The sequence below is a fragment of the Glandiceps talaboti genome, chromosome 8, assembly GCF_964340395.1.
Source record: "Glandiceps talaboti chromosome 8, keGlaTala1.1, whole genome shotgun sequence".
In the NCBI taxonomy this organism is placed as follows: Eukaryota; Metazoa; Hemichordata; class Enteropneusta; family Spengelidae; genus Glandiceps; species Glandiceps talaboti.
The window spans coordinates 14,621,410-14,649,386 of record NC_135556.1 but is presented as its reverse complement, the minus strand read 5'-3'; the positions used below and the strand labels follow the sequence as shown (position 1 = coordinate 14,649,386).

Sequence of the window (27,977 nt, the reverse complement as noted above, 5' to 3'; positions counted from 1 at the left end):
GAAAAACTGAACAGTACTGTGAAATTGACTGTATATAGTATAAAACTCTCCTATAGTAATGATTTCTATACCTGTACAATAATACCCTGTACATAATTCAAAACCAAAATTTTTATCAGTATGTGTCCACCATGATAACTAAAGTGGATATATGAATGAGAATTAGGTATTTATTTTGATTTTTTAATCTACATAACAACTTTACTATGTTTTTCTACTTGAAAAAAAACAGTGTGAAATAACATATACCAAGTCCTTGTTTGTAACTCAATTGGTATATGTTATTTCAAATTGTTTTTTTCAAGTAGAAAAACATAGTAAAGTTGTTATGTAGATTAAAAAATCAAAATAAATACCCAATTCTCATTCATATATCCACTTTAATATGATGGTCAACCACTCAGTTGATACAGTGTCATGCAAAAGTTAACTTCATAACACTACAGCTGAGAACCACATATGTAACACGATAAGGTACTAAAAGTGTTGGTTACATCACTACTGTGGTTTTTTATCATCTCATTCTTATCACACCCTCCCCTCTGTTATACCACTGTCAGTCTACTGCCCCCCCCCCCCCCCGTCACTCTATTTCTCAGTTACTATACATTCAATCTCCCTCTCTGTCTCATTCACTCTCCCTATCCCTCCACTCACACTTAAATAAATAACACCAATCATTTATTATTTACTTATTTTCTACATGAGTTACCATGGTAACAATTACACACAATTTTGATGCTGACATTTGTAACAATTCTTAGAACATCAAAAGAGGTCAAGTTCACTGACGTGTCAAGGTCAAATTGTATTCAACCGGTTACTCACTAGCCATTTCAAAACAATACACATTATCATCACGGCAACCAACGATGATGCGGTTGCCATGGACTACAGGAGAGGAGAAGACTTCCCCAGGAAGAGTGTACTGAGATACCAGCTGTCCTGTGTAAAGATGTAAAATGAAGATAGTTCCCACAGTACAGCCAACTACTACATATAAATCAGGACTTGAGTCATCTTCAACAAAGCTTGAAGATTTCAGCATCCTTGCTGGACTTCCCTGAGACGTTTCTTGCTGTGGTGATTTGCATCGTAAATTCTGGTTCAGAAACGGACTTCTGAATATGAATGGTGTTGCATAGACTTCAGATGGAGTTTTGAACTGCCACTGCACTTCACCTGTCTTGATTGACAGACAGTACACATGACTGTCATGTGATCCAAACACTGCACACTCATTGGCTAGAAGTACATCATGTGATCCAGCAGAAGGAAAAGTACATGGGGAAGAGAATACTGGCCCTTGAGTTGTAAAACTCCACAACTGTAAAGAAGAAACAAAATTATACTGTGACTTTATCATGAGAAATCCTTATCTCTCTCTCACTGTGATTTAAAATTTTTTTTTTTTTGGTTTTTAATTCGCCTTTTTCAAAAAGTCATGAGGTTTAGGTTTGTAGAGGTGAAATATAAGAAAGTGAAACTTCTACAATTTTTAGTCATAAGACATATCATATTCTTCTCCTTCGATATGTTGATGATTTACAGGGACGGCATCAATATCACCGGACACTCATTTACCAATATACCCAGCTATATAACTCAGCATACAGTGAATTCAGTCACTTTGAAAACAGTTTTACGGGATTCACAGCACGAGTCAAGTTACTAGTGCTTTTCTGTGGTATGGGAGAAACCATTTCATAAAAGGTTGTACACAATTGAGTATTCAGTAGATGCTTTGTAAGCTTTGGTGATGACAATTCTCTGAAAATCCACCTATAATTGGGCATATAAATTCTTTTAATCAAAACCCATACACCATGAAACTTCCACCCCTCCAAAATAATCAGTAATTCTATCCGATGTTTATATAAACATTGCACAGTATGACAGGAGCGCTGCCAGATTCAGTTGGCAATACATGTATTAGTTTCAAAACACAGAAAGTGTCTTGTTAATTATCAGATGAAATCTCTGTGTGGAGAGAAATTTATCTGGCTGTTTTACTAATTAGGTGTCTCAGTTATTGATGCCAGTCACTGTAATAATTTTATTTTTTAACTTTATTTCATTATTACATAGTTTCATTGTTGTTGTTTTGTGTCGTTATCTTTGCTAATACCTGGTTACCATGGTGATCCAAGTAGTGAACACGACCATCCACACATCCAAATATGCATCCGTGTTGTGTTACAGCAGGAGATGAGAAAATAGGTTTGTAACTGTCAAAATGCCATTTCTTAAAACCAGTGTCCTGTTGATGAAAGAAAGATGAAAATGTTAAATCTCAGTTTTGCCACAGGGAAAAGGACAAATAATCAATTTTATTCTTGCTATTTTCCGGATTTCTAATATTATTATCTCTATATTTCAAATAAAGTCTCAAATATTGTTTCCTCTCACTTTTCCACCTTACTTTCTGCTGTTATCACTGTCTTATCAGAGTTTCCCAACTTTGAATTAATTAGCAGATTGCTAATCCTAGAACAAAGTCACAACATTTTTCAAACAGTAAACATTGTACTGTGACACAACTATGAAAGTATTTGATAAAAATCTTGTATACTCATTAACTTTTACTTGATAAATGATTTAATGATTAGAATAAGTCCCCTTAGTAGGTGCACTTACTGGGTCTACAGCAAGCAGTCTACCAGTCAGGGTTGCTGCATAAAGGACTCTGGGATTGTTAATAATTACTGGAGAAGAGAACATTGACCCTCCACCACCATACAAACGCCAGGCACAACTCTTTTCCTGTTGATGATGAAAGTAAAAAAAATTTAAAAAGAGTTTAAAAATTACTAATCCTACCTTTATTTATGTTGTATACAACAAACTTGTAACAAGTTTTCATTACACAAAGTTAGATTATGTAAAAGTGAAGTATAAATTATATACATGTGTATGGATCTTTTTAAATCCCAAAGTCAAATAACATAGTCAATTTCTAGACTCAAAAAAACTACACAAAGCAATAAACATTAAATGGGAATGCCACTCCAGGAAATAGAGATGTTCTGGAGAGTCATTTCATGACGTACATCACCTAAAATTACTTGCGATTTCAGAGAAACATCAAGTTGATCTTAATTGTGCCTGTATAGGGTATCTTTGCTATGGGCTATTGCATCATGGGAGTCAGCAGAAATAATGTATTCAATGGTTGAACACTGAATATTCATGACTAAAAACATGCTATACAATTCAGTGTAAAACACTTGTCATGAATATTCAGTGTGCAACCATTGAATACATTATTTCTGTAGACTCCCATGATGCAATAGCCCATAGCAAAGATACCCTAGATCAACGTGATGTTTCTCTGTAATCGCAAGAAATTGTAGGTGATGTAACATCATGAAATGACTCTCCAGAACCCATAGTTTATGAAAATGTCTATTTCCAGGAGTGGTGTTCCCCTGTAAGTATGCCAATAGCCATGCTTTCTTTCTAGAATGGCAGTTGAAATCTTATTACCTGTATGTTAATTGCATGTAAGTGATGGTCATGTGATCCAACTATGACCCAGGATGTAACTGTGTCTACAACTGGAGAACTCTTGACAGCGTCATCTGTCTGATATTGCCAATAAATCTCACCAGTTTTACAGTCTAGGATGTATACTTTGCCGTCATAGCAACCTACAAGAAAGACAAAACATAAGAACACTTTACTGTCATAGCAACCTGGAAGACACACAGACAACACATTAAGACAGTGACTATGTTTATACATTTGTTTATATGGTATATGGTAACACAGCAGATGAAATTGTGTTCCATGTTAGATCTGTAAACCTAGCAGCTTCAGGAATAGAAAGGCAGACAGACAGACAGACAGGCAGGCAGGCAGACAGACAGACAGACAGACAGACAGACAGACAGACAGACAGACAGACAGACAGACAGACAGACAGACAGACAGACAGACAGACAGACAGACAGACAGACAGACAGACAGACACACACACACACACACACACACACACACACACACACACACACACACACATATATGCACACAGCGCAGTTTACCCAATGAGGGCAACAACCATAGTTTCAGAGAGATTAATATGCAATGATGGACCTACCTACAACTACATACTGGCCACATCTAGACAGGCAAGCTGATGACTCTACCCTGTCCCCTAGCTCTGTTACCCACAATGCCTCACCAGTCAATGTTGATATGGCCATAAATTTGTGTGAATGAGAACCTATGTACACGGTACCACTACCAGTTCTGAAAAACAATGAAAAGATCATTCAAATATCATTCAGTCTTGCAAATAAAGTACATGTGTTTTGCAGGCTTTGTCTTGATGACATCAAAGATGAGACACCCAAAAAATACATTTCATAATTTACAAACCATATATAAATAGAAACCAAACAACAGTTACCATTTCCATATTCATTTGCTGGATGGAAACTCAATTAATCTCTTGGCAAAATATATGTCAAAGGCTTTTTAATTAACAAATATAACGCTTTTAACTTTTCTTTAACAATCAATGACTTTATATTTTGCTTTCGCCAAGTATTTGTGGACCTGCAAAGTATCAAAACCTAAGTCCCCAAGTTTGCTATAAAAGATAGTTAAACAAAAGAATACATACTTATTTAAGACAAGGAGTGGCGATGCATCAACACACTGCCCGGTGTCACATTTCCATGTCTTCTCTAAAATGATCTGGTTTCCCCTAGCTACCACCTCAGAGCTGATCTTTCTTCCCCTTGCTACCCCGTCACAGCTGATCTTGTCTCTTCTTATCACCTCCTCCAAGCTAATACCCACTCCCCTTACAACCTCCCCAGAGCTGATATTCCCTCTTAGGACTGTCTCCTCTTCAGGTTCTTTATCCCCTTCACATGACATCACAGTCATCTCTCCATGACTTGCCATCATATAAGAACCTCTGCTGATAGCTAGCCAGTCAGAGTGTAAGTCAGTCAATGAATCCATGCTATATTTAGCAGTAATCCTCTCATCTCGGATTTCTTTCTTAACATCTGAAGCAGAATAAAGGGATGTGTCTTCTCTTCTATCTTCATCTATTGCCATGACAACATGTCCATTCATTCTCATTTTCTTAACTTTGAATTCAACTTCTTCAGCATCACTTTTCTGTCTATCTGTTTCTCTCAATGACCTTTCAACTTTAGCCTTCTTCTTTTGTCTTCCATGTTGTTTACTCAGATTTGTATTCCTGTGGTTCAACAGAGTCTCCTCAATAAGTAAACAGACATCATGGAAGGCCTTGTGTAGGACAACATCAAGTAACTCCGGGATGTTTTGTTTTACCCATGATTCAATGCTCTCTGTGAAATAGATAGCACTGATGGAATTTCCACCTTCTTGTAAAAACCTGGAATATTCTTCAATCGGATAACTGATGCCAAGAGCACTCTGGAATGAGACACAGACAATGAACAATGTTACTTTCAACTGTGAAATGACTATACTGAAGACACAGCCTTCCTAAGAACTAAATACAAACAGAGCAGGGTAACAAACCTGTAAAACAGGAACGTTACTTATAAAAAATAAAAATAAAGTACAGATTAACATTCCTGTGATTTGTATTCAACATATCCAATATTGACATGAATTTATTAATTTTCCATCACATTTATTCACCAAAATATAAACTATTCAGCAAAGGATGTGTCAAAAAGTCACATTTGCATGAAATGTTTAGGCAGTGGTGGGCTATAACTGTACAATACATACAGATACAAAATAGTGACCCTTGGTTCATAAATCCAGTCATTACCTGCCACAGTTGTTGTATATGCTGTTTATCAAAACTTGGTATATCTCCCTCCAAATCTCTCTCCTCAATAATCTTGGTAAGTTTCATGCTGTCCACTTTACCATGTGTAGTGATTGGTAATTTTTCAACCACCACTAATTCGTCCGGTATGCCGTGATCTGGTAGAAACTCTCTCAGCTGACTTCTGATTATATTCTCCTGCTGCATCTTACCCTGGTAGTGTAATTGCTGTGAAACCACGGCACACATCACCAGTCGGCCATGTTTATCTTGTATAACAGCACAGCATTCTATCATATCCATAGTCTCTGCCAACTGAAAAATATAATATTATTTATATTTATTTATTTATATTTATAATTAGATGTAAAAAAATTACAAAAGAGTTCCATAACTTTTAGATCCCGGGCTTTCATTTTGTTGATTTACTGAATCATTGGCTTTGAATAGAACTAGATTGAACAATTTGGCATAGTCAGCACACATTAGTGTAGTGTTTCAGACTGTTTAGATGAAGCACAAAATTTTGTATTCAACGGCTTGATGAAAAGATAATATTTTAAGTTTATTTCAAATCACTAAATTGTATCACAACATCACACATATAATATTGACATGGTATCTATGGCAACACTGAATAGCTGCACATATCCAGTACTTTATACAGAAATCATTCTCACTGACCTGCTGAATCTGGGACAAGTTTATTCTTTTGCCATGCCGCTTTATTTGGTTGTCATGACGACCTATGTACACTAGGCCCTTTTCTGTTACTTTGACAATATCACCTGTTGCTCTCATTGTCTCCATGGAAACATTGTCTTTGCCATCTATGAAGCACTGTCTTTTGCCACCTGTTGAGAGAAATCAAAAACATTCATGAATACAGAATTGGAAGTAATATTCCATAATTGTAGCACTTCATTTTCAGTTTGAAAGACTAGTATGTAGTTTATTTATCTAGTAGCTGACTGCAAAAACAGCAGAAATTTTCAGGGATCTCTCTTTAAATTACGGTTCAACATTAGTACTTGAAGTCATGTAGCTAATTTTCATTGAGAATATTATTTTACACTTCGCAAAATTCTGTGATTTTTTTTTATAGATGTATATATCACCTTCACTTTATTTTGTTGATAACTGAGTTGTGATTCACTCACCGATAAACAGTTCTCCTTCCCTACCAACACCATGAATGATTCTCCCTTCTTGGTCATGAACTTCAACTTCCGTGTCTAACAAAGGTACTCCAAGTGGTACACTAGAATTGGAGACACAGAGAGAGACACTGATTTGATCATCTTAACAAAACACCGATACAAATAAACACTGAATGAAATAACAACCACATAAAACAAAGTATATATTAACGTAAAGATAGATTTGAGTTCAGAATAGGTCAAAAGTGGTTTTTTTCCCGTCTTGTATATAGCAAAAGTATGGTATGTGATATTTACCTCCTCTGAGTAGTGCACCAGAAGGGCAAAGAGTATATCTTAGAACTAGTATATTTTGTAATAATTCCAGCACAGGTGATATACTTAGAGATTTCTATAATAAGAATAACTGAGATTCGATGAGCTAAATTCTTAGTATAGTTTCTATCATCTTTCTCATGCCAACAGAGAACTCCTACCACTGTTTGGTGTAGGTGCAGGTTTGAACAGTTTCTGAGAAAAGCGTACAGATGTGATTTGAGCCTGATAATATGATAAATATAACCTACCTGTCTGTTGAACCTTGTACTATATCACTTTCTGGAATCTTGTAATAAGTTGCCCAACTGGACAGTTCAGTGACACCATACACGTTGTAGAATTCAGTTTTGTTCCCATTACCTCTCCATTGTTTGATGACAGAGGGCGTAGGACATATTTCACCACCAAAAGCCAGTACACGGAGAGTGCTTTTAGCATGCAGTAGGTGGGATTGCAGTAAATCTTGACCAAATCTACTGATCAGTGTTGGAGTAGCCTGAAGGACAACAATGATTATAAAACGCATAAGTTATACAAGTACAAACCACAAAACAGGGATTTATTTACAGGGTCATTCCACATAATGACCATATATGCCATTGATTCTGAGTTGCTCAAAATATAGTCAAAAGATTCAAAATTTTCGGTACTTTCCATAATTTTTCATAATTATTTTTTCATAATTTCTTCATTCAGCCTGAAAATACCCATGAAATACAGTAGGTTTTGTCACTACTTGTCGATGCTTTATAATGATTAGGTCATTTATATAACTCCAACTTTCCTTAGTTGACCAAACATTTGCAGACTAATATACACAAAGTACTATTCTTTTGTTTATATTTAGTGTACACAATATCAGTGCTGTAGAGGAGTCAGATTACATATTTGTTACAGAAACAAAATTTTTCGAAAAACATTTGAAATTAATAAACGTCAGCTTATTTGTAAGTATTCTACCTGTAGGACTGTTACATGATGTTTCTTCAGTATATTTGCAAGAACCCTTGGCATCAGTTTGATTACCATAGGAACAATCACCAGTGTTGCACCCTGGGATAGGGTCATGAATATCTCCACTATGCTGGGGTCAAAAGTCAAAGGCGAAGCCATAAAAGTTGTGTCTCCGGGGCCAATCTTGAAAATTTCTCTGAAATAACGAAATCAAGAATTTGGTCATGCAATATAATAAAGACAGCAGTTCTGAAACTGCAATGTCCCGTTTAAATACACAGCGCCCTCCTGCAACACAATGGGGTAAATGAGAAGTCAGACAGTCAAAAATTTGTTCACAAAACTCAATCTTAGACTTAATATAAAAATAAATGTACGTATGTTTTCTCTTCCTTAATAAAAGCTAAAAATACTTCCATAAAACATTGGATACTCTAGGTATGGTGCATGCCCTTGATGCCATTAAAAATTTTCTCTGGTATTGTTAGCACAGATGGCATAAAATGGGTTTTCTTGACATTTTACTGTATGTGTAAAGTCATCAAATTGTTTAAATATTGTGCCAGGATACCAGGTTTGAGTTATACCAAATAGCAAGTCACGACTAAGTATGCTGGAGAAAATAGAATACTGCAAGTAGCTGTTAACCCTTACAATGCTATGTCTGCATGGTATATGCAGACAGTCCCTTCCGGGTTCTCATGCATGTCTGCATATACACAGATAAGTTTATACTCATTTGTGCGGTATAAGCCCAATTTTCACCTCTTGACCTCATATCTGGGTAAATTATTCATTTGACAACATATATGTACTGCGTGGATAAAGGAAAACATAGGATTGATTGTATGTTTTATTATTCCTGTCAAGTTAAAGTTGATAATTGTAGAGTAAGTAAGATCCTACTCTGTAGTGGAAAAAGTCCTTGGCCTAGGAAGTCTTTTGTATGAAAAGTCCTTGGCCTAGGGAGTCTTTTAAATGAAAAGCCTATGACAAATTCAGTATTCTACAAAATAATTTACTCTCTTATTTATATATTCTGTTTATGCCCCATACAAACCTTAGGTGTAGTACATTAGGTAGAATACAGCTGTGTGGAACGCTAACAATCTTTGGTGTTCCAGTAGTACCAGATGTATGAATTACATAGGCCAACGATTCTGATGATGACAGTGGTTTCCTTGGTAACGGAGATTCAGCATTGTCTGGAGGCTGGTGTTGTATCTCTACTACAACCAAACCATGGTCTGACAAAAACTGGACAACTCTGACAGACAAGGTAGATCCTATGGTGTCTAAAAACCTCTAAACATTGAAGACAAAAACGATGAAATATTTTGAGAATGCTTTAGATATATTTTATCAAAGTTGCAGAGATACTTCTACACTCACAAAACACAGCAAGTGAATGAATAGTTAGTAATACTTTACATCAATAAACCTGAGTTACTAACACATTATTTCATTGCAGTGCTTTGTATGTTGTTTATTTGATTTTTTGGCTGTGAGAAGCCCTAGGATCATGTTTTACTGCCCCCACCCCACCCATGATTATTTACAACTAACACCTGCTTATCCAGGACAAAACTCTAAGAAGCAGTTCAAAAAGTGTCCTCAATGCCCAAGTTTTACTGTATATAGGAGTACATGGGATAATGTAACTTTGACCAGATTCTATGCCTGTCAAATAAACTACCACTTTGCAAGTAGATTTGCTGTGTGGCTACCCATCTCATAAATAATTTAGACAATCAGGGGGGTGTTGATCGAAAAGATGACTAGCTACTTCAGTTGATAGAGTTCTGATTACACAACATATGATACTTTGGTAGACACATGTCCATTACATCTAGGGTATACAGCTGACAGGAAGTGGGACAAACCACAGGAAGTGTTCAAGTGTCAACAATCATCAAGATTCTATTATTCTGTCAGCCTGTCAAGTTACTGTAACTATATAACTATACATTTCACCCCTTGTGGTCAGAAGATGACTAGTAAATGTAAGCAGGACTGTATCAGTCTGATATTAGCATGTCAAGCTTGTTCAACTATGATTACAATGTCTGTCCACTTGTGGTCAGAACATTAATAACAATAATTATAATGTTAGTTTTTGTATAACACTTCCCCATACTGTGCTAAAAAGAACTTTACAATAACTACACCTGGCACGGACTTATCATGAATCAATGGCCCCTTTATACTTCCTCAATTCCCTGGGCAGCATACAATCCATTGCAGCCGCCTTAAGGGCATAGGATTAAAGCCTTCACATTGCAACCTCTATCCTACCAGGTCTCCAATTATACAGCTGGGTTGACAGAGGCATAATCGTGGTTCAAATCTTACCCAATGACTTTAGCCACTCAGAACCAAAGAACAGCACTGTGGCTTGAAACCAAAAACCTACAGATTCTAAGCTAGCCACTTTAACCATGGTGACTTCAGTAGTGTAAGTAGGACAGTATCAGCCTGTCAATTTTGTTGAACTAAGACTACAATTGCAACGGCACTTTCAAAGTTTTCACAAAGACACTGAAGTCAAGACAGTCAACAAAACAGAACAGCACAGAAAGCCAAAAACTTGAACTCTACCGATTAAAACATCGCTCAAATGATAACATTTAGGATAAAAAAATTGATAAAAATAATTAGGCACTCGCTTATAAATCGTAAAAAACTGGAACCTAAGACTAACATCGCTTGTGATTCATTTTCAACTTCATCTATTGTCACAAATACAATGAACTAACACAGAATTTATAGACTTTTATTTCTGATGCTCACTAACACAATATTTGAATACATTGATTCAATTCTTTGTAAACACGACAGACGAAATTGCCAACTTTCCGTAGGAAGACAAACTGCAGTATAGTCTAACATCATAATGGAAAATGAAACTGAACAGTGGACTATCACAAAAACATCAATTTTATGCCAAAATTGAACAGTTGGTTCACCCAAATCCCCTACCTATATATTATTTTCTAAATGCTTTCTTGTGATAAAGTTCACAAAAAGTAACAGAAATTTTGCAGAATGAAGAAGTGGTGAGATATCTTAATAATTTCTGTATACTGTTATTACTACGGCTGAATAGACCTTAGATTGAAAGATTTGCCTTTGTGTAAACTTAGTTCAGTAATATTTTGTTACCAACTTGTTAGTTTATATGGTTAACAGGACTGTCTTTGATGACAAGTAGCTTTTGAAGGTCACAAAATTTCAAAAATATAATTACACACAAAATATTGGCCAAATTTGACAAGATACAAAAATAAATCCTTCACTGTATTTCAGTTACATAATTCAATTGAGATACCACTTTTGGTCTCAGGAAATTATTACGTAAATCTTGTTTGTCGCACATCATATGAAGTACAACATAGTTTATCGATAACAATATTTTCATCATATCATGGTCTTTCTCTACAATACTAATATTAATTAGTTTACTCAAAAACCACGTCACCAAATCTAGTCTGCCTGTAATGTAATGCTGCAAAGCTAACAATGATGACAAAATAAGTTTCACCAATTTTAATAAAACAAATATTTCTCCACAGGAAACAAATTTACACAGAAATCTGAGAGTAATAATCCAAAGAATTACCTGTATAACTTCTTCTTGGACCAGCACCATTCTGATATTTAATTCCTTGATGAAGAATTCATTGATGTTTGATGGCGCATGTGGGTCAATGGGAGCAAACACAGCTGGAGTCTGCAGTATCCTACAAAAACAAAATCATATAAAATTATTGACAACAGCTGCTATACCTGACTAGTGCTCTCATAACTAAATCTCTGTGTCCTTAAAAGCCAAGGTTTCAATCCCAGTTTCTCACATCGATGTTATCATTATTAGTGGAGCCATAGAAGGATTACGTAGCGTTATTCTTTTGTAGTCTTAGTTCTTATACAGTATCATTACGACCTATACCTTCATTCACAGAAACCACAGTTGGCATCCAGAGTATTCTTTTGTTCTGGAAAAAAAAATTTCTACAACTTTTGAACAACGGTTTTTCAACTCTGAACTGGGCCTTTAACATTCGTTACAAAGAGACTTTTTTTTACAACTTCTGAAAAACTGTTCATTACAAAGCAAACATCAAAAGTTGATGTTTCATTGATAAACTCATCTCTTGTTATAACTCTGACATTTTTGTTGTTTTCACCTCTTGTTGTTTGTCATCTAAATCAAGGCTACAATTCTAACATGTTTCTCACGATCAAATAACACTAATTTTTAGTGCTGATGCAAAGACAACGGTAAAACTGAAGTGGGTAGGCTTTTTACACAACATCAACTTTCTGCTGTCCTCTGCTCTACAATGTAAAAAATGGGACATTTTTCATTTTTTACATCTTCACATTAAACCAACTGTCCTGCCATGCAGGGCTATTTGATGAGCATATACAGTCTCCAAACAAAACTATCAGTAGATGTCAACTGGAACATTTTTTTTTTGTAACTTTTTTTTAATTTTGAGACATTTGTGTTGTCGTACATGCTGAAGTCTGTAAGTGATCAAAACTTCTCTGGACTGATGATTGCTACTTTTTATGTACAAATACTTGTCTATATCACACAAGACTATCAGTACATCAACAACTAATACACAGATAATTAAGCTCATTTCAAGGATTGAATTGTTGTAGGTAATGGTATTAAGGCGAAATGTGAACTTGAATGTAAAAAAAACCCAAGTAGTTTAGCAGCCATTTTGTCATTCAAAGCAACCCAACCCTTCTGACTTTCACAAAAAGCAAGGTCATGAAGTACAAGTTCATTCAACCCTGCTTTCTTTACTCCAACCAACCTAGTTACGACATCAAAGCCAGACAGACATTTTTTTTTTGACCCTCATAAAACTACTTTTAGATACAGTGACATGAACTAGTTTTACCTTGGCAATTTTCCAACGACCTAACTGTGTCGGATGACATAGTCATGTCTTCATCTATACAGACAGTACTTGTTCTTAAAAAAAAAAAACGTCAGTTCTAAAACTTGCTCTCGGGGTGAAATGAATCACTCAGTCTCTTTGCGCTTTGCATTTGTTCCTTACTATTTACAGGTACTGCTGACAGATTTTGACAAATATCATAAGATTAAGTGAACCGAAACCAGACAACCATGAACCAAAATCATAAGTTAATCATTGACAACATTTACACCATTCATAGAAAGTATAGTGTATGCTTCAAAATCGACCCTTCATGTTTTGAAATTTATTTTGGCAAAAAACTGTACGATTTTATGTCGTTTACTTTTTGAAAATGACCCTACACAATTAAAGAGAACACAAAACACGGAATACTGAACAAAAGTGAAATAGTTGCTGAATGTCTAGTTCAAAATTCTAACAAGTTTATTTGTTTCCAGTTTTCAATAGTTTTCCAGTGGGTACAGTAAAATTTGCTGTAAAGATCTCTTTACGAGTTGAAAATAAAAACTGGCAAAGAGCCAAGCACAGGCAGACATTTTATTCTAAATATCAATTTATTTCAGTTCTCCCAAAATTATTACTCATGGTTACAGCTGGATAAATACTTCTTTTGAAATCTCCAATTTTCTTGCACTCCATTAAAAAAAGGTTTAACCCATCACCTGTTCCCTGAAGGTGACATTGTCTGGGTCAACGTTCATTTTAACAAAAAATCCCCTATGGTCACAGAAATCCGAATTTTCAAAAATTTTTATTTCGTGTGGTTGATAGCTAAGTACATTTGTTAAGAAATGGATCCTGATAATGAAAGAGAGTACGGCAGCTGGCATTAACCGCAGACGCACACAAACTTGTTGTTGTGTCTGAAGTGGTCGCATAGTGTGCAGTGGTCTTGATGTGACTATTGTGGTTCAATTGTTGGTAAAAACCACATATCAAGGTTAGACAACCAACAACATTATTTAGACTGCAAGGCAGCTGCTTTGTGGTCTCCATTTTCTCAATACTACTCAGCCACCATGTAAATCTTACACAAATCTCACTATTATTATAGTATATGAGACATAACTTCCCAATGGCCAGAGATGGAGTGTAAACTATATGTCAAACGAGGTCAACAGACTTCGCACCAAGTCAGAACAATGGAAGCTGTTGTCATAGTCTAGTACACTTATTACGCACAATAAAAAAAAGTGTAGATTATTGTTGACATTTTATTCTTTTGTTGTTGTTGTTGTTGTTGTTGTTTTTATTATTTCAGTCTTTTTGTCGATAGCTCTGTAGTACTTTACCTCACATTTGAAAAAAAAATTCATTTCTTCTCCATTCTTCACATACTATTTCATTCTTGCAAGTTTCTTGCTTGAACTAAATATGTTTGCACATCTCAGCTATAAGTATATTATCAACATCAATTTCTCAAAATATCAAATGAATTTGTAATTATTTGATTTACTCATTCAACAAAGGGAACATATCTAAGGAACGACGAGAGTGAGGGTAAAAAATTAATTATTTCTACATGAATGTTCTGTATTGTAACCATCAGAACGGACAAGCTAACTTTCACAAAATAATCGTTTTCCAAAAAGAGGAGACAGTAGGAAACACAAAGAAGACTCCAATTCAAAAGGAAAAAGGCTAGAAATATAGATACAGATATCTGGTTTTCTTCTTTCTTGACAGATAAAACTAATAAGTTTGAAAAAATATGAAAATTAACTTACCCAAGAAGAAGAGTAGGAAGTGTCAACGAAGCATGGTAATAAAGACCAATCACTTCTCCTTGTAGATGTAGTTGTTCCAAATATACAGCAACCTCATCTGCCCTCTTCTGCATCTCCGCATAGGTTACCATAGAAACAGTTTCTCCATCATCAAAGATGGCAGCAGTTTTGTGTGGGTATTTTCTCGCCGCTTCTTGAAATAGTGTTTGCAAGGTTGGTTTTTCATTTTCTTTGTTGTTGCTTGCTTTGTTCTCAACCTATAAACGGTGGAAAATACAAACAGGTTTTTTTTCTAGACTTATGCATAACTTTTTTTTCCACATCTTGATTCTCTATATCTGTATATAATGATATTCAGAACCCATCACAGCAAACAAAACATCCATAACCACCCATGAAACTTTAGGGAGTCTGAGTATAAATTTCAGAACTTTTGGCCAACCCTCTAAACATAAGAAAACTTTGACCAAATCATTACTTTAAACAAAGGGAACGACGGCGATGATAATAATTTTGAGATTCAACCTTTGGTAACATAACTTTGCATAATCCATAACGTTACATGAGTTATAATTTTGTCAGACCTCGAACCCTCACTTACCATTTTGAACGTTTTCAGTGAATCGCCTACGCAGAACCGCCTACGCGTCTTCTTGTTTCTTCCACTGGAATGTATTTGACTGGCGAAGACGTCGAGACCTGGTACTGTTGCAGTGTGATCGTGTGACAGCTGCCCCGAAAACCGCAAATTAGAATTTCTAAAATCCTGCAGCATATCCTTTTATAATCGGGTCCCTGGGACAGCTGATCCTTTGTTATCGAGATTAGCGCCCTCACGGGACGACCTTGCCGAAAGCCACGTAGCCTAGCAGAGTAAAGGATTCATTAGTCTAGTACGAAAATTACACATTTATACGCCAAAACTTATAAACTTAGAAAAATTCTCGGTTGCTGTGATATTTCGGGATAATCTTGTCTGAAAATCATTCAGCTATTAAATTCCTGTCGTCAACCGAGACCATATAATATTGTACATTCCAGCAAGATGGCAGTCAACTTACCAAAGTGCACTTTTTGTGGCCTGACTAAAAAGGTATTAAAGAGATGTACCGGATGTCGGGATATATTTTATTGGTAAGGAATATTTATATTGATTTTGGTATTTGTCGATAGGACCGCTGTTACTACATCGATATGGTCCCTCCCACGCGTCACCTTATCACGATATACCTTAGACTGCCGAACAAAACACAGAAAACGAATGACTAGTGTGGCGATTTCTTGATGTGGTTCGCCTTGACCCTGTGTAACCGGGGAGGGGGTGGAGGGGGGTTGGGGTGGGGTGGGAGGGTGTTTACACAATACCTCTCCGAAAGTTTAGAAACACGTCTGACACAAAATTTTGGTGTACCCGAATAGACTGTTAACATATCATGGTCCCAGTGTACAGCTGCAATAATTGTAGCGTTTGTTTTGATTTTGAGTCACAAAGCAAAGATTAGCACAATAGCAGAACAAAGTTGGAAAGTAGCGAATTCTCAACCCCTTGTTTGATGTAATAATAATTTATATTACTGCATAGAGGTAAAGGGTCTCTCCTTATATATCCATGGTTATTGCAATCTATATAAGGTTTTACGATAGACAAGAAATTACAAATGTAACTGCAAGCTTTGCTTTTTAGCACAAAAAATGTAAGAAATCAACCACACAGGGGGACATTTAAGGACAATCGTATTGAAAACTACGAACTCCTTTTTTTACATAACATTTGTCCTGTTTATTTTACAGTTCCAGAGAATGTCAAATCAAAGATTGGCCAGGTCATCGCTTGAACTGTGTAGGGAGTTCAGACAAAGACAATATGGCAACAATGGAAAGAAAATCAACTGATTTATCTGCAACACAAAACTCTTCCCTTCAAACTCCTAGACAGAGAAATGAGTCTATGCAATCTTCAAACAGTTCAGCACCAAATTGTGATGATACTGGAAACTCAGACTGTAAAGAAACGACTTCTCTGCCTTCAGTTGGTATCAGAATCAAACACAACAAAGAAAAACATGCATTGAAAGTCCTCATAACGGAGGATGGAGAAAAAATAATGGAACAAATATCCGACTTTCTTCACATTCCTGTGGACCGATTGAAGCTCATTCATAAAGGAAAGATGGCGAACAAAGACAATATAAAGGAGCTTGTGAAGGAGAAAGCTGTGTTCCAAGCAGTGGGAGAGGTGGCTGAGAGTGAAGACAACCTTGTCAAGAGTGATATAGACATCATATGTGACCAGATATCAGTAGATAGAAACACTGCTATCAAAGCGCTGAGAAAGACTGGTGATGTTGTGGATGCAATCTTTCTTATTACAGAAGGAAAATAGATCACATCCCATCGTCATAAACAATATCCTCTTCTACAGCACCATCCAAGACATGCAATAGGCTTGTTATTTTGCAGTGTCGCAGAAGAAATAACAGCTCTAGTTTGCGAGAATATAATGTCCCTTTTTGCTGAAAATGGCAGAAATTTGATATACTGAGAAAAGCAGAAATTTTTAAATCACCAGTTCCATTTATTTTTAAATGTTTATAACTTACTACGACAAACCAGACATCAACATTAGTCCCTGTCTTGCGAAGACCAAAGTCAAGATTTCAGCAAATAGTGTCAACAAAGCTTCAGGTCCAGATCAAATATCTGCCCAGGTTCTCAAAAACTGTGCCGATGCTCTAGCTTCTCTCCTAGCCAAACTGTAGTAAAATATCAACAGACAGTGGAAATCTATACCTGAATACTTTTGTATCTTCAATTTTCAAGAAAGGTGACCACAGTCAAACTTTGAACTATTGTTCAGCTTCATTGACATCAATACCATGTGAAATCCTGGAATATATTTATATATTCACTCAAGTCATGAGTCATCTTGAAACTCATAAAATTGTAACATAAACAACTTGGTTTCGGAGCAGGCGGATCTTGTAAATCGCAATTAACCTTAAAAGTCAATGACCATATGTTTTTTGTCTCTAAAACACTGTCTCAAAAAGTGCTGTAAAACATTTTAAAATATTGCAAACAAAGACTGACTTAATTGATGTTTGAGGGCGCTGTCCTCACATGACCTGTTGTCTTGGTAAATTGATTGTGTGGTCAAACACCAACTATGAATGTTGTCAATATGACCTCACACCACCAAAGGGTGATGTTCTGTTTGTTTTGGCAAATTGAGAGTGTGGACTATAAAAACATACCCTTGGCTGCTGTTTCCATGCCTTAGACATTGAGGGCGCTGTCCAACAAAGATACTAAGTGTGGTCACATCCATGTATTCATATATACATAAGTTAGGAAGTTCATTGGTTGTTTTTATTTAGTGAATTTTCTCAATTTTAAGACTGATTTAATGTAGTACAGCATAGTAACTGAAATAAATTTGCAACAAGGAGCATGCAGGTAACCTATATATATATATATATATATATCTAAAACTTTTAAATTTGTGAAGTGACCATACATGTATTTGTCCAAGTTTACAAAGTGTAATAATAGTCACTATAAGTGAACTCTTCAGCAACAAACAAGTGCTACTTTCTTTCAAAGCGTTACAGTGTATTATAATAACGAAATGTGCAGGTGAGCGTTGATAACCAGATACAAGAACTTTAACAGCGATATGTTCTGGGTTTTGAGTCAACATGAAAAGTTACAAACTCCTTGCCTGTTGTAGTCAATAATGACAAACGTTGTGATGGTTTATAGGTTCATTATAGAATAAAAACAGGGAAAGAGTTTGCAACTTTTTATGTTCACTCAAAACCAGGAATGTATATATTTTGGGAAATTGGTGCTCAAAATTTGTCAAAATTTGTTTACAAAAATACAGCAGACCAAAATTTATATTAACGGATCAACATTTCAATCAGAAAATGTTAACACTAAATGTGAATCTAATTGACATGTGATTCAGAGAGATACCAAGTCCTTATAGTTGCATAACTATAAGATAAGATATTAAGTTTACACCTAGAATAATAGTTTTAAAAAAATTATCGTCTGCAAATAAAAAGAGTAAATTGTAATATAATAGGTAAACTTATATTTGTGTGTACTATTTGTTGTTTTGTAATACTTTCATCTACTCCGAATTTACTCAGTAAAAGTATATCCATATTTCTGTGTAATTGTTGCAGATAAAGAATCTAAAGCCTTTACAGTATAAGCATTCAGTTTTGATAAGTTGAAATATCAAGTACAGTCAGACTGACTTACAACAAGGTTTCATGATAAAGTCAACACTAGCAGACACTTTGGAAGGAGTGACAGTGTGCTATTTTTTTAGGTATCATATTTGTTTTCAAAAAAATGAATTCAAGATTTGTGGCCAGTCACTCAACTTGATATCTCACCTAATCCAATCTGCACATGATCATAACATATTTTTTGTTTTTACTTATCTTGGTTGCCATGGTAACCATGGATCTCCACCAAAATATGATTGTTTTGTCCTTGACTTATAGGCAGCCTTTCCACAAATGTTTGTCAAAACCCATCCTTAAGTTTTTGAAATATCAAGTTAAAATACAGCCTTAAATAGGGGTGAAAACCTAAAATTCCGTCCTACTTTTGTGGGGGGGGGGGGGGGGGGGCAATGATGTGCCATTTTGGAGTCTGTCGTACAAAAAAATAAGGGTATAATTTTTACAGTGTCCTGTCAAACTTTATAAAGTTCTGTAATGTCAGTTATTGTAATGTTTATCTTTATGTTTCTGTATGCTTTTTTTATTTATGAATTGTATTAGTCTTCAAGGTACGCCATGATATGACACCCTCCAATCTGATTAAAATCCGATGTAGTGTACATGTCAAAATTTCTTTTTGGCTGTTACATTTACTGTCAATTGTTCTTTTGTGAGCACACAATACCATAGGTTATCCAGAGCCACACGAGAATGCTGAGTGAATTCACTCAACCAATGAAAACGCATAATATGCCGAAACATATGAGTGCAGTACTTCAGAGCGATCTGTTTGAAAAGAGCTCAAGTACGGAGCACAGACAATGATGTTTCCAACTCTTGCCATGTTTCAACCATTATTGTTGTTGAACAGAAATAGCTCCCAAACCCCAGGAGCTTTTTTTTTTTTTTTTTTTTTTTTTTTTTTGGGGGGGGGGGGACTCGAACCACCTGGGCATGGCACACTCCCCTATAGAGGAGCCCTACATGTACCAATGACCTTGGCCGTCAGATGCACTGACCCCCTACTGTCGTGGGGGGTGGGATGGGGGCACTTAACCTTTGTTGTACCTCAGACTAGTGGTCTAAGGTTACACCAGAGTGAAAAAAACCCACGACACATCCCAGACCGAAGAAACTGAGCATGCCCTTTTTTTTCTACCTCGGCACACTTGTGCGTCCGGGAACTATAGCGCCCTCACACGACTAAAAGGTATTTTAAAATTCTTGGCGCAAAAAAACTAGCATCATTCGTGTATCATGTATACTATTAAGTATTACACCAATCAAATATTTAAAAGAAAATTCTAATTAAAGATCAATTTCTCGGTCAAATATAGTTAAATGCAGCTGAATAACACTGGTTCATCAAAAATCCTCGTACTATTGAAATTGTTGATAAGATCATGATTTTGAATGGACAGCAAACACACCGTACTTGTGTGTGGCCACAAATTGGCCAATCAGATTTGAGGATGAGGATACAAATGAACATGTCATTGTGAGCAACAGACCAGTGATTGGCCAGACTAGATATGTGAACCATATATGTGGCACTTCAGAAACACGTGTTTTCATATTATGAGCTTTGGTTTGGACGAGAGAACATGGTGTTGGCTCTGTACGTTGAGGGGCGTTTGAGCTAGTTTGGCCTTTCCACGATTTCAGGAACAGACTTGTGAGTAAACTTGAATCCCTGTGACCTCTGGGTTACTACCTATTACCCCTATCGCAACTCTGTAAGTCTGATAGTTATCCATTGTCTCTACTATTTAGACTTTCTATATCATTCCATTAACAATTAGTGCAGTTATAGGGTATGTACAAAGTGTGGTACGTTTTTTTTTTCAAAATATATGTCGTACTTACATTTTGTCTGATAGAATGTTCTCTCCATTTATTAACTTCTCAAATTATCAAAACCTATAAAAATTACCATCAAGTTTGGAACATAGTTTACCCTTGGAGTAATTATACAGTATAATTTCTCCAAGGTTTAACACAATTCTGACTCTGTCGTTTGGGTTTACATCCATATTGTATGATTGTCAAGTCGATTAGTATTTGACCTTAAATTAATTATATTTTTGACCTGCAAAAAGACGTCAAATTTGATCACCGTATCATTAATTGTGACTCTGAAAGCAAGGTGTAGGCATCGAACTACTTTTACTGTGACATCTGTTTGTGTTGTTTCTTATTTCTCCAGTGGTTGTGATCCCTCCCCATCCTGTACGTTAGGAAAACTCGGCTTTCGTGACATAGCACCGTATCAGTGAACAAGCTTTTACAGTAAGATGCAACGATTTTAGAATGAAGCTGTATGTCAAACAAAAAGGCATATGATTATGTCCAACCTCTCTTGCAATGATTCATTTGCTACGTATTACATAAAGTTCTAGTATTCATTACACAAAATACAATTCGCGTCAATTCAGTGGTGTATGTTCTCATATTAACACCTCATCGAACTTCTTCAGTATTATCGTACTCCTGATCCAGACAACTTCGTTCATCCTCAGATGTTCTTTCTCATATATGACTCAAAGAAATTAATATCTACAAAGGCCTTTGTTTGGTGTGGTGAAAGTTGCTAGATGCATTTATTTACCCCTATTTCCATGTTTTGTGTCGTTTGTTTTGTTCCGAGTGATCACTCGGAACAAAACAAGCATCTAGGCGCATTCACCACATCAGAGTTTAATCAGATTGGTGAGGAATATTCTCTTACTTGACCCCCCCCCCCTCCAATCTTTGCACAATCTCTCTGCAATTTTCCTCTTCCTTTTCCCAGTCTTTTCATTCCGTACTAATAAAGATACTTTTTATTATCCATAAAAACACGGAAATTCATCAGCAGCAGACGACACCAAAAGTTAATAAAGAAGCAAAGACACGTGTACAAAACTAATCTCACAGTCTACGCCTAGAAGTTCAGATTATATAATTACTTTGTTTATCATTATAATTGTTTCTTTCTAATTTGCCCCTTTCTTTAAATCGTAAAACTCAAAAAAAAAAAAAAAAAAAAGGTCATGCGCCGTACTTTAAATGTAAAGCGTACTTTTCATTAAATCTCTATTTATGTTGTATGTGACCCAATATTCACCCTTTCCCACGAAAACAGACTAAAACATTCCAACGACTTGCGGGCATAATGTATAAAAAGCTGAGTGACAACCGTTTCAATCCAAATTCGTATGTCAAATAGTTAGACCACGTTTCGTATTCTTGCAAGCCAGAGCACATATTTCTACTGAAGAAACGAATTATACGTTTTGGATGGTGCCGCAAAGAGGCACGTGGTTTGCGACGACGACGACGACGTTGTGATATACATACTAGACCACGTTTCGCAATTCAGATTTTACCACAAAGGGCTATAGCGAAGAATATCTTACAATTTCCGAAACCTCATAATTTTTAACAAGATAATGATATCCAAATTGTCACGTGTTTCATAATATAGATCCATATTTTTACTCAATAATACCTGATCTCCATGACGCATGTCACTTTAATCCCAAAAGTTGTGATTACGGTGTCATCACGAAAAAATACTGTAAGTCTGAGCTGAATTTGATAGTTGTGATGGCAATCGAGTCTCCCAAAGCACGAATTCTTGAATGACCTGTGCATGTACCTAATCCTTGGAGTATATTCGGAGATTGAAAGAAAAGACAAAAATTGTTGGATGTCTGACCATCAGCTAGTAACTGATTGTCGCCACTCTTGTATGATTTACGAGTCTACATGTTGAAATGGGGTCTATGTACATACATTGTATTTCTATGCTACCAGACAACTTGTCTGTGATGCGTTACCCAGACTATCACCGCTGAGGGCTCTTCTCGCTTGGGGAGGTTTCGACGGCAGAGCCCCCAGCGGCGAGATTCTGGGTAACCGAGACTATGCTATTGAACAATTGACTATTTGACCATGAAGAAGGAAGCCGAGGTCAAAGGAGGTCACTAAAGAAAGTTTCCATGTACCTGTGATGGTGCAAACACTTGAATCCAGTGTCTGTTTTCAAATTTACGACTTATAGCTGAACGGAAATTAATTTTCACAAGATACATTTTGATTTATAAATATTGGAGTGTTTTAGTGTCAGAGCAGAGTCAGAGATATGGCTGTCAACAGATGCAAAGATGGATGGATGAAGACGGGAATAGCTTATTCTTATACCCACCGCTGGGCTATATATTTAATTTAGTCGGGAGAGTAAACTTACAGTTCAACTTCACCAAATATGTTTGTATGATTCAAACTTTAATGCACTGAATTAGAGACAAGTCTCTTCACTTCATGATTATACATGTATATGTATTATATCACTGATAATTGTACAAAGTATGCATACAAAATCAATATTACATTAATATTCAACAATCAAATTTGTCAGGATAATCAAAGGTCAAAGGATGACAATTAACACGATGAAATATTATATCGATTACTATTGTTGTGCCGTACAGTTACTGTGCAAAGATCTTCACACAGCAAGCTGTATTGTCTGACACTATAACATTACCGAACGGCTCGTCATCAGTGGTACAAACACCAAGTGGAGTTTTCATACCATCGTCCACACAACACAGAAATTTCCCATTCATGGTAAATTTCAAAACACAGCCATTGTCATGGCTACTCACTACCAGGTTCCCCTCTATGTCTTCAGCTGCACATTCTGGGCGGTTGAATTCTCTATCACCGTTTCCTTTGTGTCCAAAGGAATAAAGGTGATTACCATCTGCGTCAAACACCTGCACGCGATGATTATTAGTATCGGGTACGATCACATGACCAGCTCTGGTACAACATAGGCCATATGGGCTAGCGAATTGACCAGGACCAGATCCTGGACTTCCAAAGGATTTCAAAGACTTTCCATCCTGATTGTATATTCTCACACAATTAGATCCTCGATCGAGAACATACACCTTATCATTGACAGGATTTAGTACTATCCCTTGTGGACTACTCAGCTCACCTTTCCCATAGCATCTTATCACTTTACCATTCTCGTCACAAACAACCACCTGTTGATTACCTTCATCAGTTACAAAGATTTCATTATTATCTGACACACATGCAAAACGTGGTTTAAACTGACTACTCCCTACATCAGTGACGTTGATAACTCTAGCATTACCACCTAAGGAGGAAAACAATTGTAACCTGTTGTTACTACTATCACATACTAACACATTACCTGCCCTGATTAAAGTGACACCATACGGCTCATTCAGCTGCCCAACCCCACTACCTTTCTCCCCTATCTTTCTTATCAACCCTTTCTGTGGAATCACTTTAATCATAACAGGTGATCCTAATACAGGTTTACCACACACTGACACTGACAGTTGGTGATCTCCTACTACATTGCCTTGACTAACTAGACTAAACGTCCCATCTTTATTGTCTCTCACTTTCACATCTTCTGAGTTATTGTCAGGGGTCTTCATTATAGCTTTGATGGCTGAGGTTACCAAGGTAACACTTCGCGGAATCTCAGTGTCCTTCTTCGTCATTGCTACACAAATGTCCTCTTGGACGCGTTGGAATTTCGGTGCATTACTGATTTCATACATATTTACGTCGATTGTTGAAATGGCCCCAAGAGTGTGTTCCGTGAGAAAATCGTCTGCCGGGTGAAATTCTATGAAGTCATCCTCAGCCGGCTCAGTTGTCATCCCATTCGTCAACAGTTCTTGTATTTGTGACGTCATACCTTTCTTTGCAGTCATTAACTGTGCAGCATTCCCATAATGCATCAGATTCTCTGCAAACTCACGTGCATTCGCCATATCACTTTCACTACAGTCTAGTTCTTTCAACTGTGCGTTCAAGTTTGTTTTCCTGTTGTCATATTCCTTCTTAAGTGTAGATTGAAGACTTTTACTACTTTCCCGTATCTTGTTAGTTGTTATTTCCACTGTCTTTTCAGTGTGTTCGTTCAGCTGTTCCCCTGCTTTCTGGTAGTTAGCATCCAAAGAACGGGTTATCTTTTCAACTTTGTCTTTTCCCTCTGAAGCCTGTGTTTCCTTCAATTTCAGTCGTTCTGTCATTTCTGTCAAGTCCTCCTTGAAACCCTTGGCCGCTTCTTCTAAATACCGATATTTATGTTTAGGGTGTAGATGGTCAACAGCAGTACACTCCAGACATATAGCGGTTTCACAGGTGTCACAGTAGAACTTCAGCTGGTTATCTCTGTGCCGTGTACAATACAATGGTGGCTGCACTGAAGCTGGGTCAGTCGACTTCGTACTTCGGTACTCGTCTAACGATAGAATACTATGTGACTTCGTGAGACGAAGTTTACGGTGCGTACGTGTACAAATATCACATAGATATATATCACACTCGATACATCTCATAGTAGACACCCCTTCGTCACACCCTTCACATATTCCAGCCTTGTCAGGTTCCACATCTCGCTTCCTGAACTGTTCCACCAATCCATCCACAAACGTATTATCTGGAAAATTCGCCACATCACTACCAGGAACCTCATAAGTACGCCGGCAGAGGGGACAGGAGATATGCCCACTTTTCACGAGCTTGCCCAGACATGGCGAACAGAAGTTGTGCAAACACGGAAGCATTTTAGCGTTTTTGTATCTCTCTGTACATATCCCACAAACGAGGAAGTTCTCGCTGACTTCTCCAAGGAACTTTAAATCTGCCGATGCCATGTCTTTAGTCGTGTATAGATGATAACGTGTGATTTCGAAGATTTGATATGTTGTAGACGGGGCTATGAACCACCTCTTTCGCTTTGAAGAAGTCGAGTGTTAATCTGACCCCGTTTGACCCGCGTTGTTTGCGCCGACGTACGTGTGATGGCATGAGTTCACAGTTCCTCTGATTTGACCTACCTGCCCGGACTGATGTATTTTACACCAATACACTAAATTCAGATTGCGTATTTAGTAGTCTCTCAAGTTGTCCTCTGTAGAAATTTAATTACAGCATAGTGTCAGTCCATGCGTACTTACACTACAGACCAGCAGAAGAACAATTACATTTTGATCGTGTTTCGTTACATTTATAGCATATAATTATCAATGCTCATTAAAAGTTGTCTAAAGTTTATTAAAAGTGTTTGCATTGTACTATGGAAGAATTAGGTCTATACATGTTTATTTTTTTATGAAGTTGAGAAATTTGTCATGTATCATATTTCAGCTAGTGACAGCCTGTATTTAAACTAATCGAGAGCTCAGTTAAGTTGTAGAGTCATTGATTCTACCTACAGTTGTAAACTGTATTGATATATTCAAAGTGGCTTTATCGAATACCAATCTTAGAGTTGTGATAACTTGTGATCTTATTTTACAAGCATACATTAGATGAAAGAAGAAAAGAAAAGAAAAGAAAAAAGAAGGGATGAGAGGAGGGGAGAGGAGAGAAGAGGAGAGGCGAGAAGGAGAGGGAAGAAAAAAGAAAAGAAAAAAAAGAAAGGAAATCTCTGGTGAGTGTATACAGCGAAAACAAAACCGGTTCAGTATTAGTAAAGGAAATACGGCGAGTTGTATTTCATACTAATATCACGGCTCCCTTAGATTTATTAGTGGTGATGAGGTGATGATATTCATTTACAGTTTATCTACAAGTCCACTTCCATGGATGGGGCCGCGAGGCAAGTGAGCACCGCGTTGTATTTCCTACTAATACCACGGTTTCTCCTGAGGTCATAACTTGATGATATTCATCATACAACCATCCCCTTATCAAGTTATCATATCATATACCCACATTCACACTCAAACCTAGTCACATTGATCGGTTGTCAGGGGCAACGTGACATTGAAATTACATCACTAGCAGCATCTCATCACATTAGTTGTGGATTTTGATACCATTATCATACATGTCCTGTCAAATGTCATGTCCATTTTCCATAGACAGCGTTTTAAGAAAGGATAATGATTACATCACAAGTGTATTGCACTCTATCTTTGGGAGTCTGTCTGCTTTGTCTTTGCAATATGATTTAACATTCAGATCTTGACACGTTCATAGACCATAGCGCCACCACACGGTGGGATTTTTTTCTTCGCATTTTAGAATTTTTAACACATACGGCGACAACAGTAAAACTTTGAAATCATTTACTGGATGCTTCTATTAAATTAGTTGTTCAATATTTTCGATCATACAGAAATATTCGATATATTGTTTGAAATCTTACTCGTGTATTCGTCAGAGTTCGGATACTACAGCAAAAAAGCAGAGTTTTTGTTCGATACATCATGATATGACCATAGACCCTCCACGGGGGTCTATGATATGACGTTGCCATCCATTATAGAAAAGGAAGGCTACATCAAAACTATCTATAAAGAGCGCCGATAACACATATATGTACTCTGATTGGCCCGCTGTTTTTTTGTTTTGTTTTGTTTTTGGTCATTGGTGTTTGTTTGGGTTTTTTGTTTTTTGGGTTGTTTTTTTTTTTTTGGGGGGGGGAGGGTGGTATTTTTCAGTATCATTATTTCAAAGACTGTATCGACTTCGCAAAGTGTCTGACGTGGTGACCATTCCGTCATTTACACTACAGTGAATGACAACTACGTATACGCAAGCGATGCAATTAAATGAGATAACCTAACCGTGAAAACAGAATATGTTTGCTGTAGCGAGTTCCATCGACTGACACCTTTTAAACTATCAACACCGATTATTTGATAATACCTGAGACATGATTAATCAACTGTAATGGAATATCTCTGAAATGATCGGACACTACAGGCTATGTCTTCTCAAACTAACGCTCCCCGGAGAGAGAGGGAGAGAGAGAGAGAGAGAGAGAGAGAGAGAGAGAGAGA

At 36.6% G+C, this 27,977-nt stretch overlaps 3 protein-coding genes across 3 annotated transcripts; 1 reads left to right on the top strand and 2 right to left on the bottom strand.

Moving 5' to 3' along the window:
• Positions 1-685: 685 nt before the first annotated feature.
• On the bottom strand, positions 686-15,622 carry LOC144439236 (beta-alanine-activating enzyme-like). The gene is made up of 17 exons (XM_078128511.1): positions 15,507-15,622; positions 14,906-15,162; positions 11,837-11,957; positions 9,278-9,522; positions 8,224-8,413; positions 7,512-7,759; positions 6,946-7,046; positions 6,470-6,639; positions 5,786-6,100; positions 4,881-5,418; positions 4,803-4,838; positions 4,628-4,715; positions 4,100-4,251; positions 3,487-3,650; positions 2,638-2,763; positions 2,129-2,260; positions 686-1,327 (listed from the first exon to the last, which is right to left on the bottom strand). Exons 1-17 carry the CDS (start codon positions 15,507-15,509, stop codon positions 821-823), a joined length of 3,393 nt encoding a protein of 1,130 aa, XP_077984637.1. The 5' UTR covers positions 15,510-15,622; the 3' UTR covers positions 686-820.
• A 328-nt stretch (positions 15,623-15,950) lies between these two features.
• Positions 15,951-17,288, top strand: LOC144439235 (uncharacterized). The gene is made up of 2 exons (XM_078128509.1): positions 15,951-16,039; positions 16,697-17,288. Exons 1-2 carry the CDS (start codon positions 15,951-15,953, stop codon positions 17,286-17,288), a joined length of 681 nt encoding a protein of 226 aa, XP_077984635.1.
• A 6,333-nt stretch (positions 17,289-23,621) lies between these two features.
• On the bottom strand, positions 23,622-25,841 carry LOC144439234 (E3 ubiquitin-protein ligase TRIM71-like). The gene has a single exon (XM_078128508.1). It carries the CDS (start codon positions 25,839-25,841, stop codon positions 23,622-23,624), a length of 2,220 nt encoding a protein of 739 aa, XP_077984634.1.
• Positions 25,842-27,977: the final 2,136 nt, after the last annotated feature.

Coding starts and splice junctions, on each gene's coding strand:
- LOC144439236 (XM_078128511.1), bottom strand. Junction 9,523..11,836: donor TCCAAGAAGAAGTTATACAG/GTAATTCTTTGG, acceptor TTCAATGTTTAG/AGGTTTTTAGACACCATAGG. Junction 5,419..5,785: donor ATATACAACAACTGTGGCAG/GTAATGACTGGA, acceptor GTCTCATTCCAG/AGTGCTCTTGGCATCAGTTA.
- LOC144439235 (XM_078128509.1), top strand. CDS start 15,951: ATGGCAGTCAACTTACCAAAGTGCACTTTTTGTGGCCTGACTAAAAAG. Junction 16,040..16,696: donor TGTCGGGATATATTTTATTG/GTAAGGAATATT, acceptor TTTATTTTACAG/TTCCAGAGAATGTCAAATCA.
- LOC144439234 (XM_078128508.1), bottom strand. CDS start 25,841: ATGGCATCGGCAGATTTAAAGTTCCTTGGAGAAGTCAGCGAGAACTTC.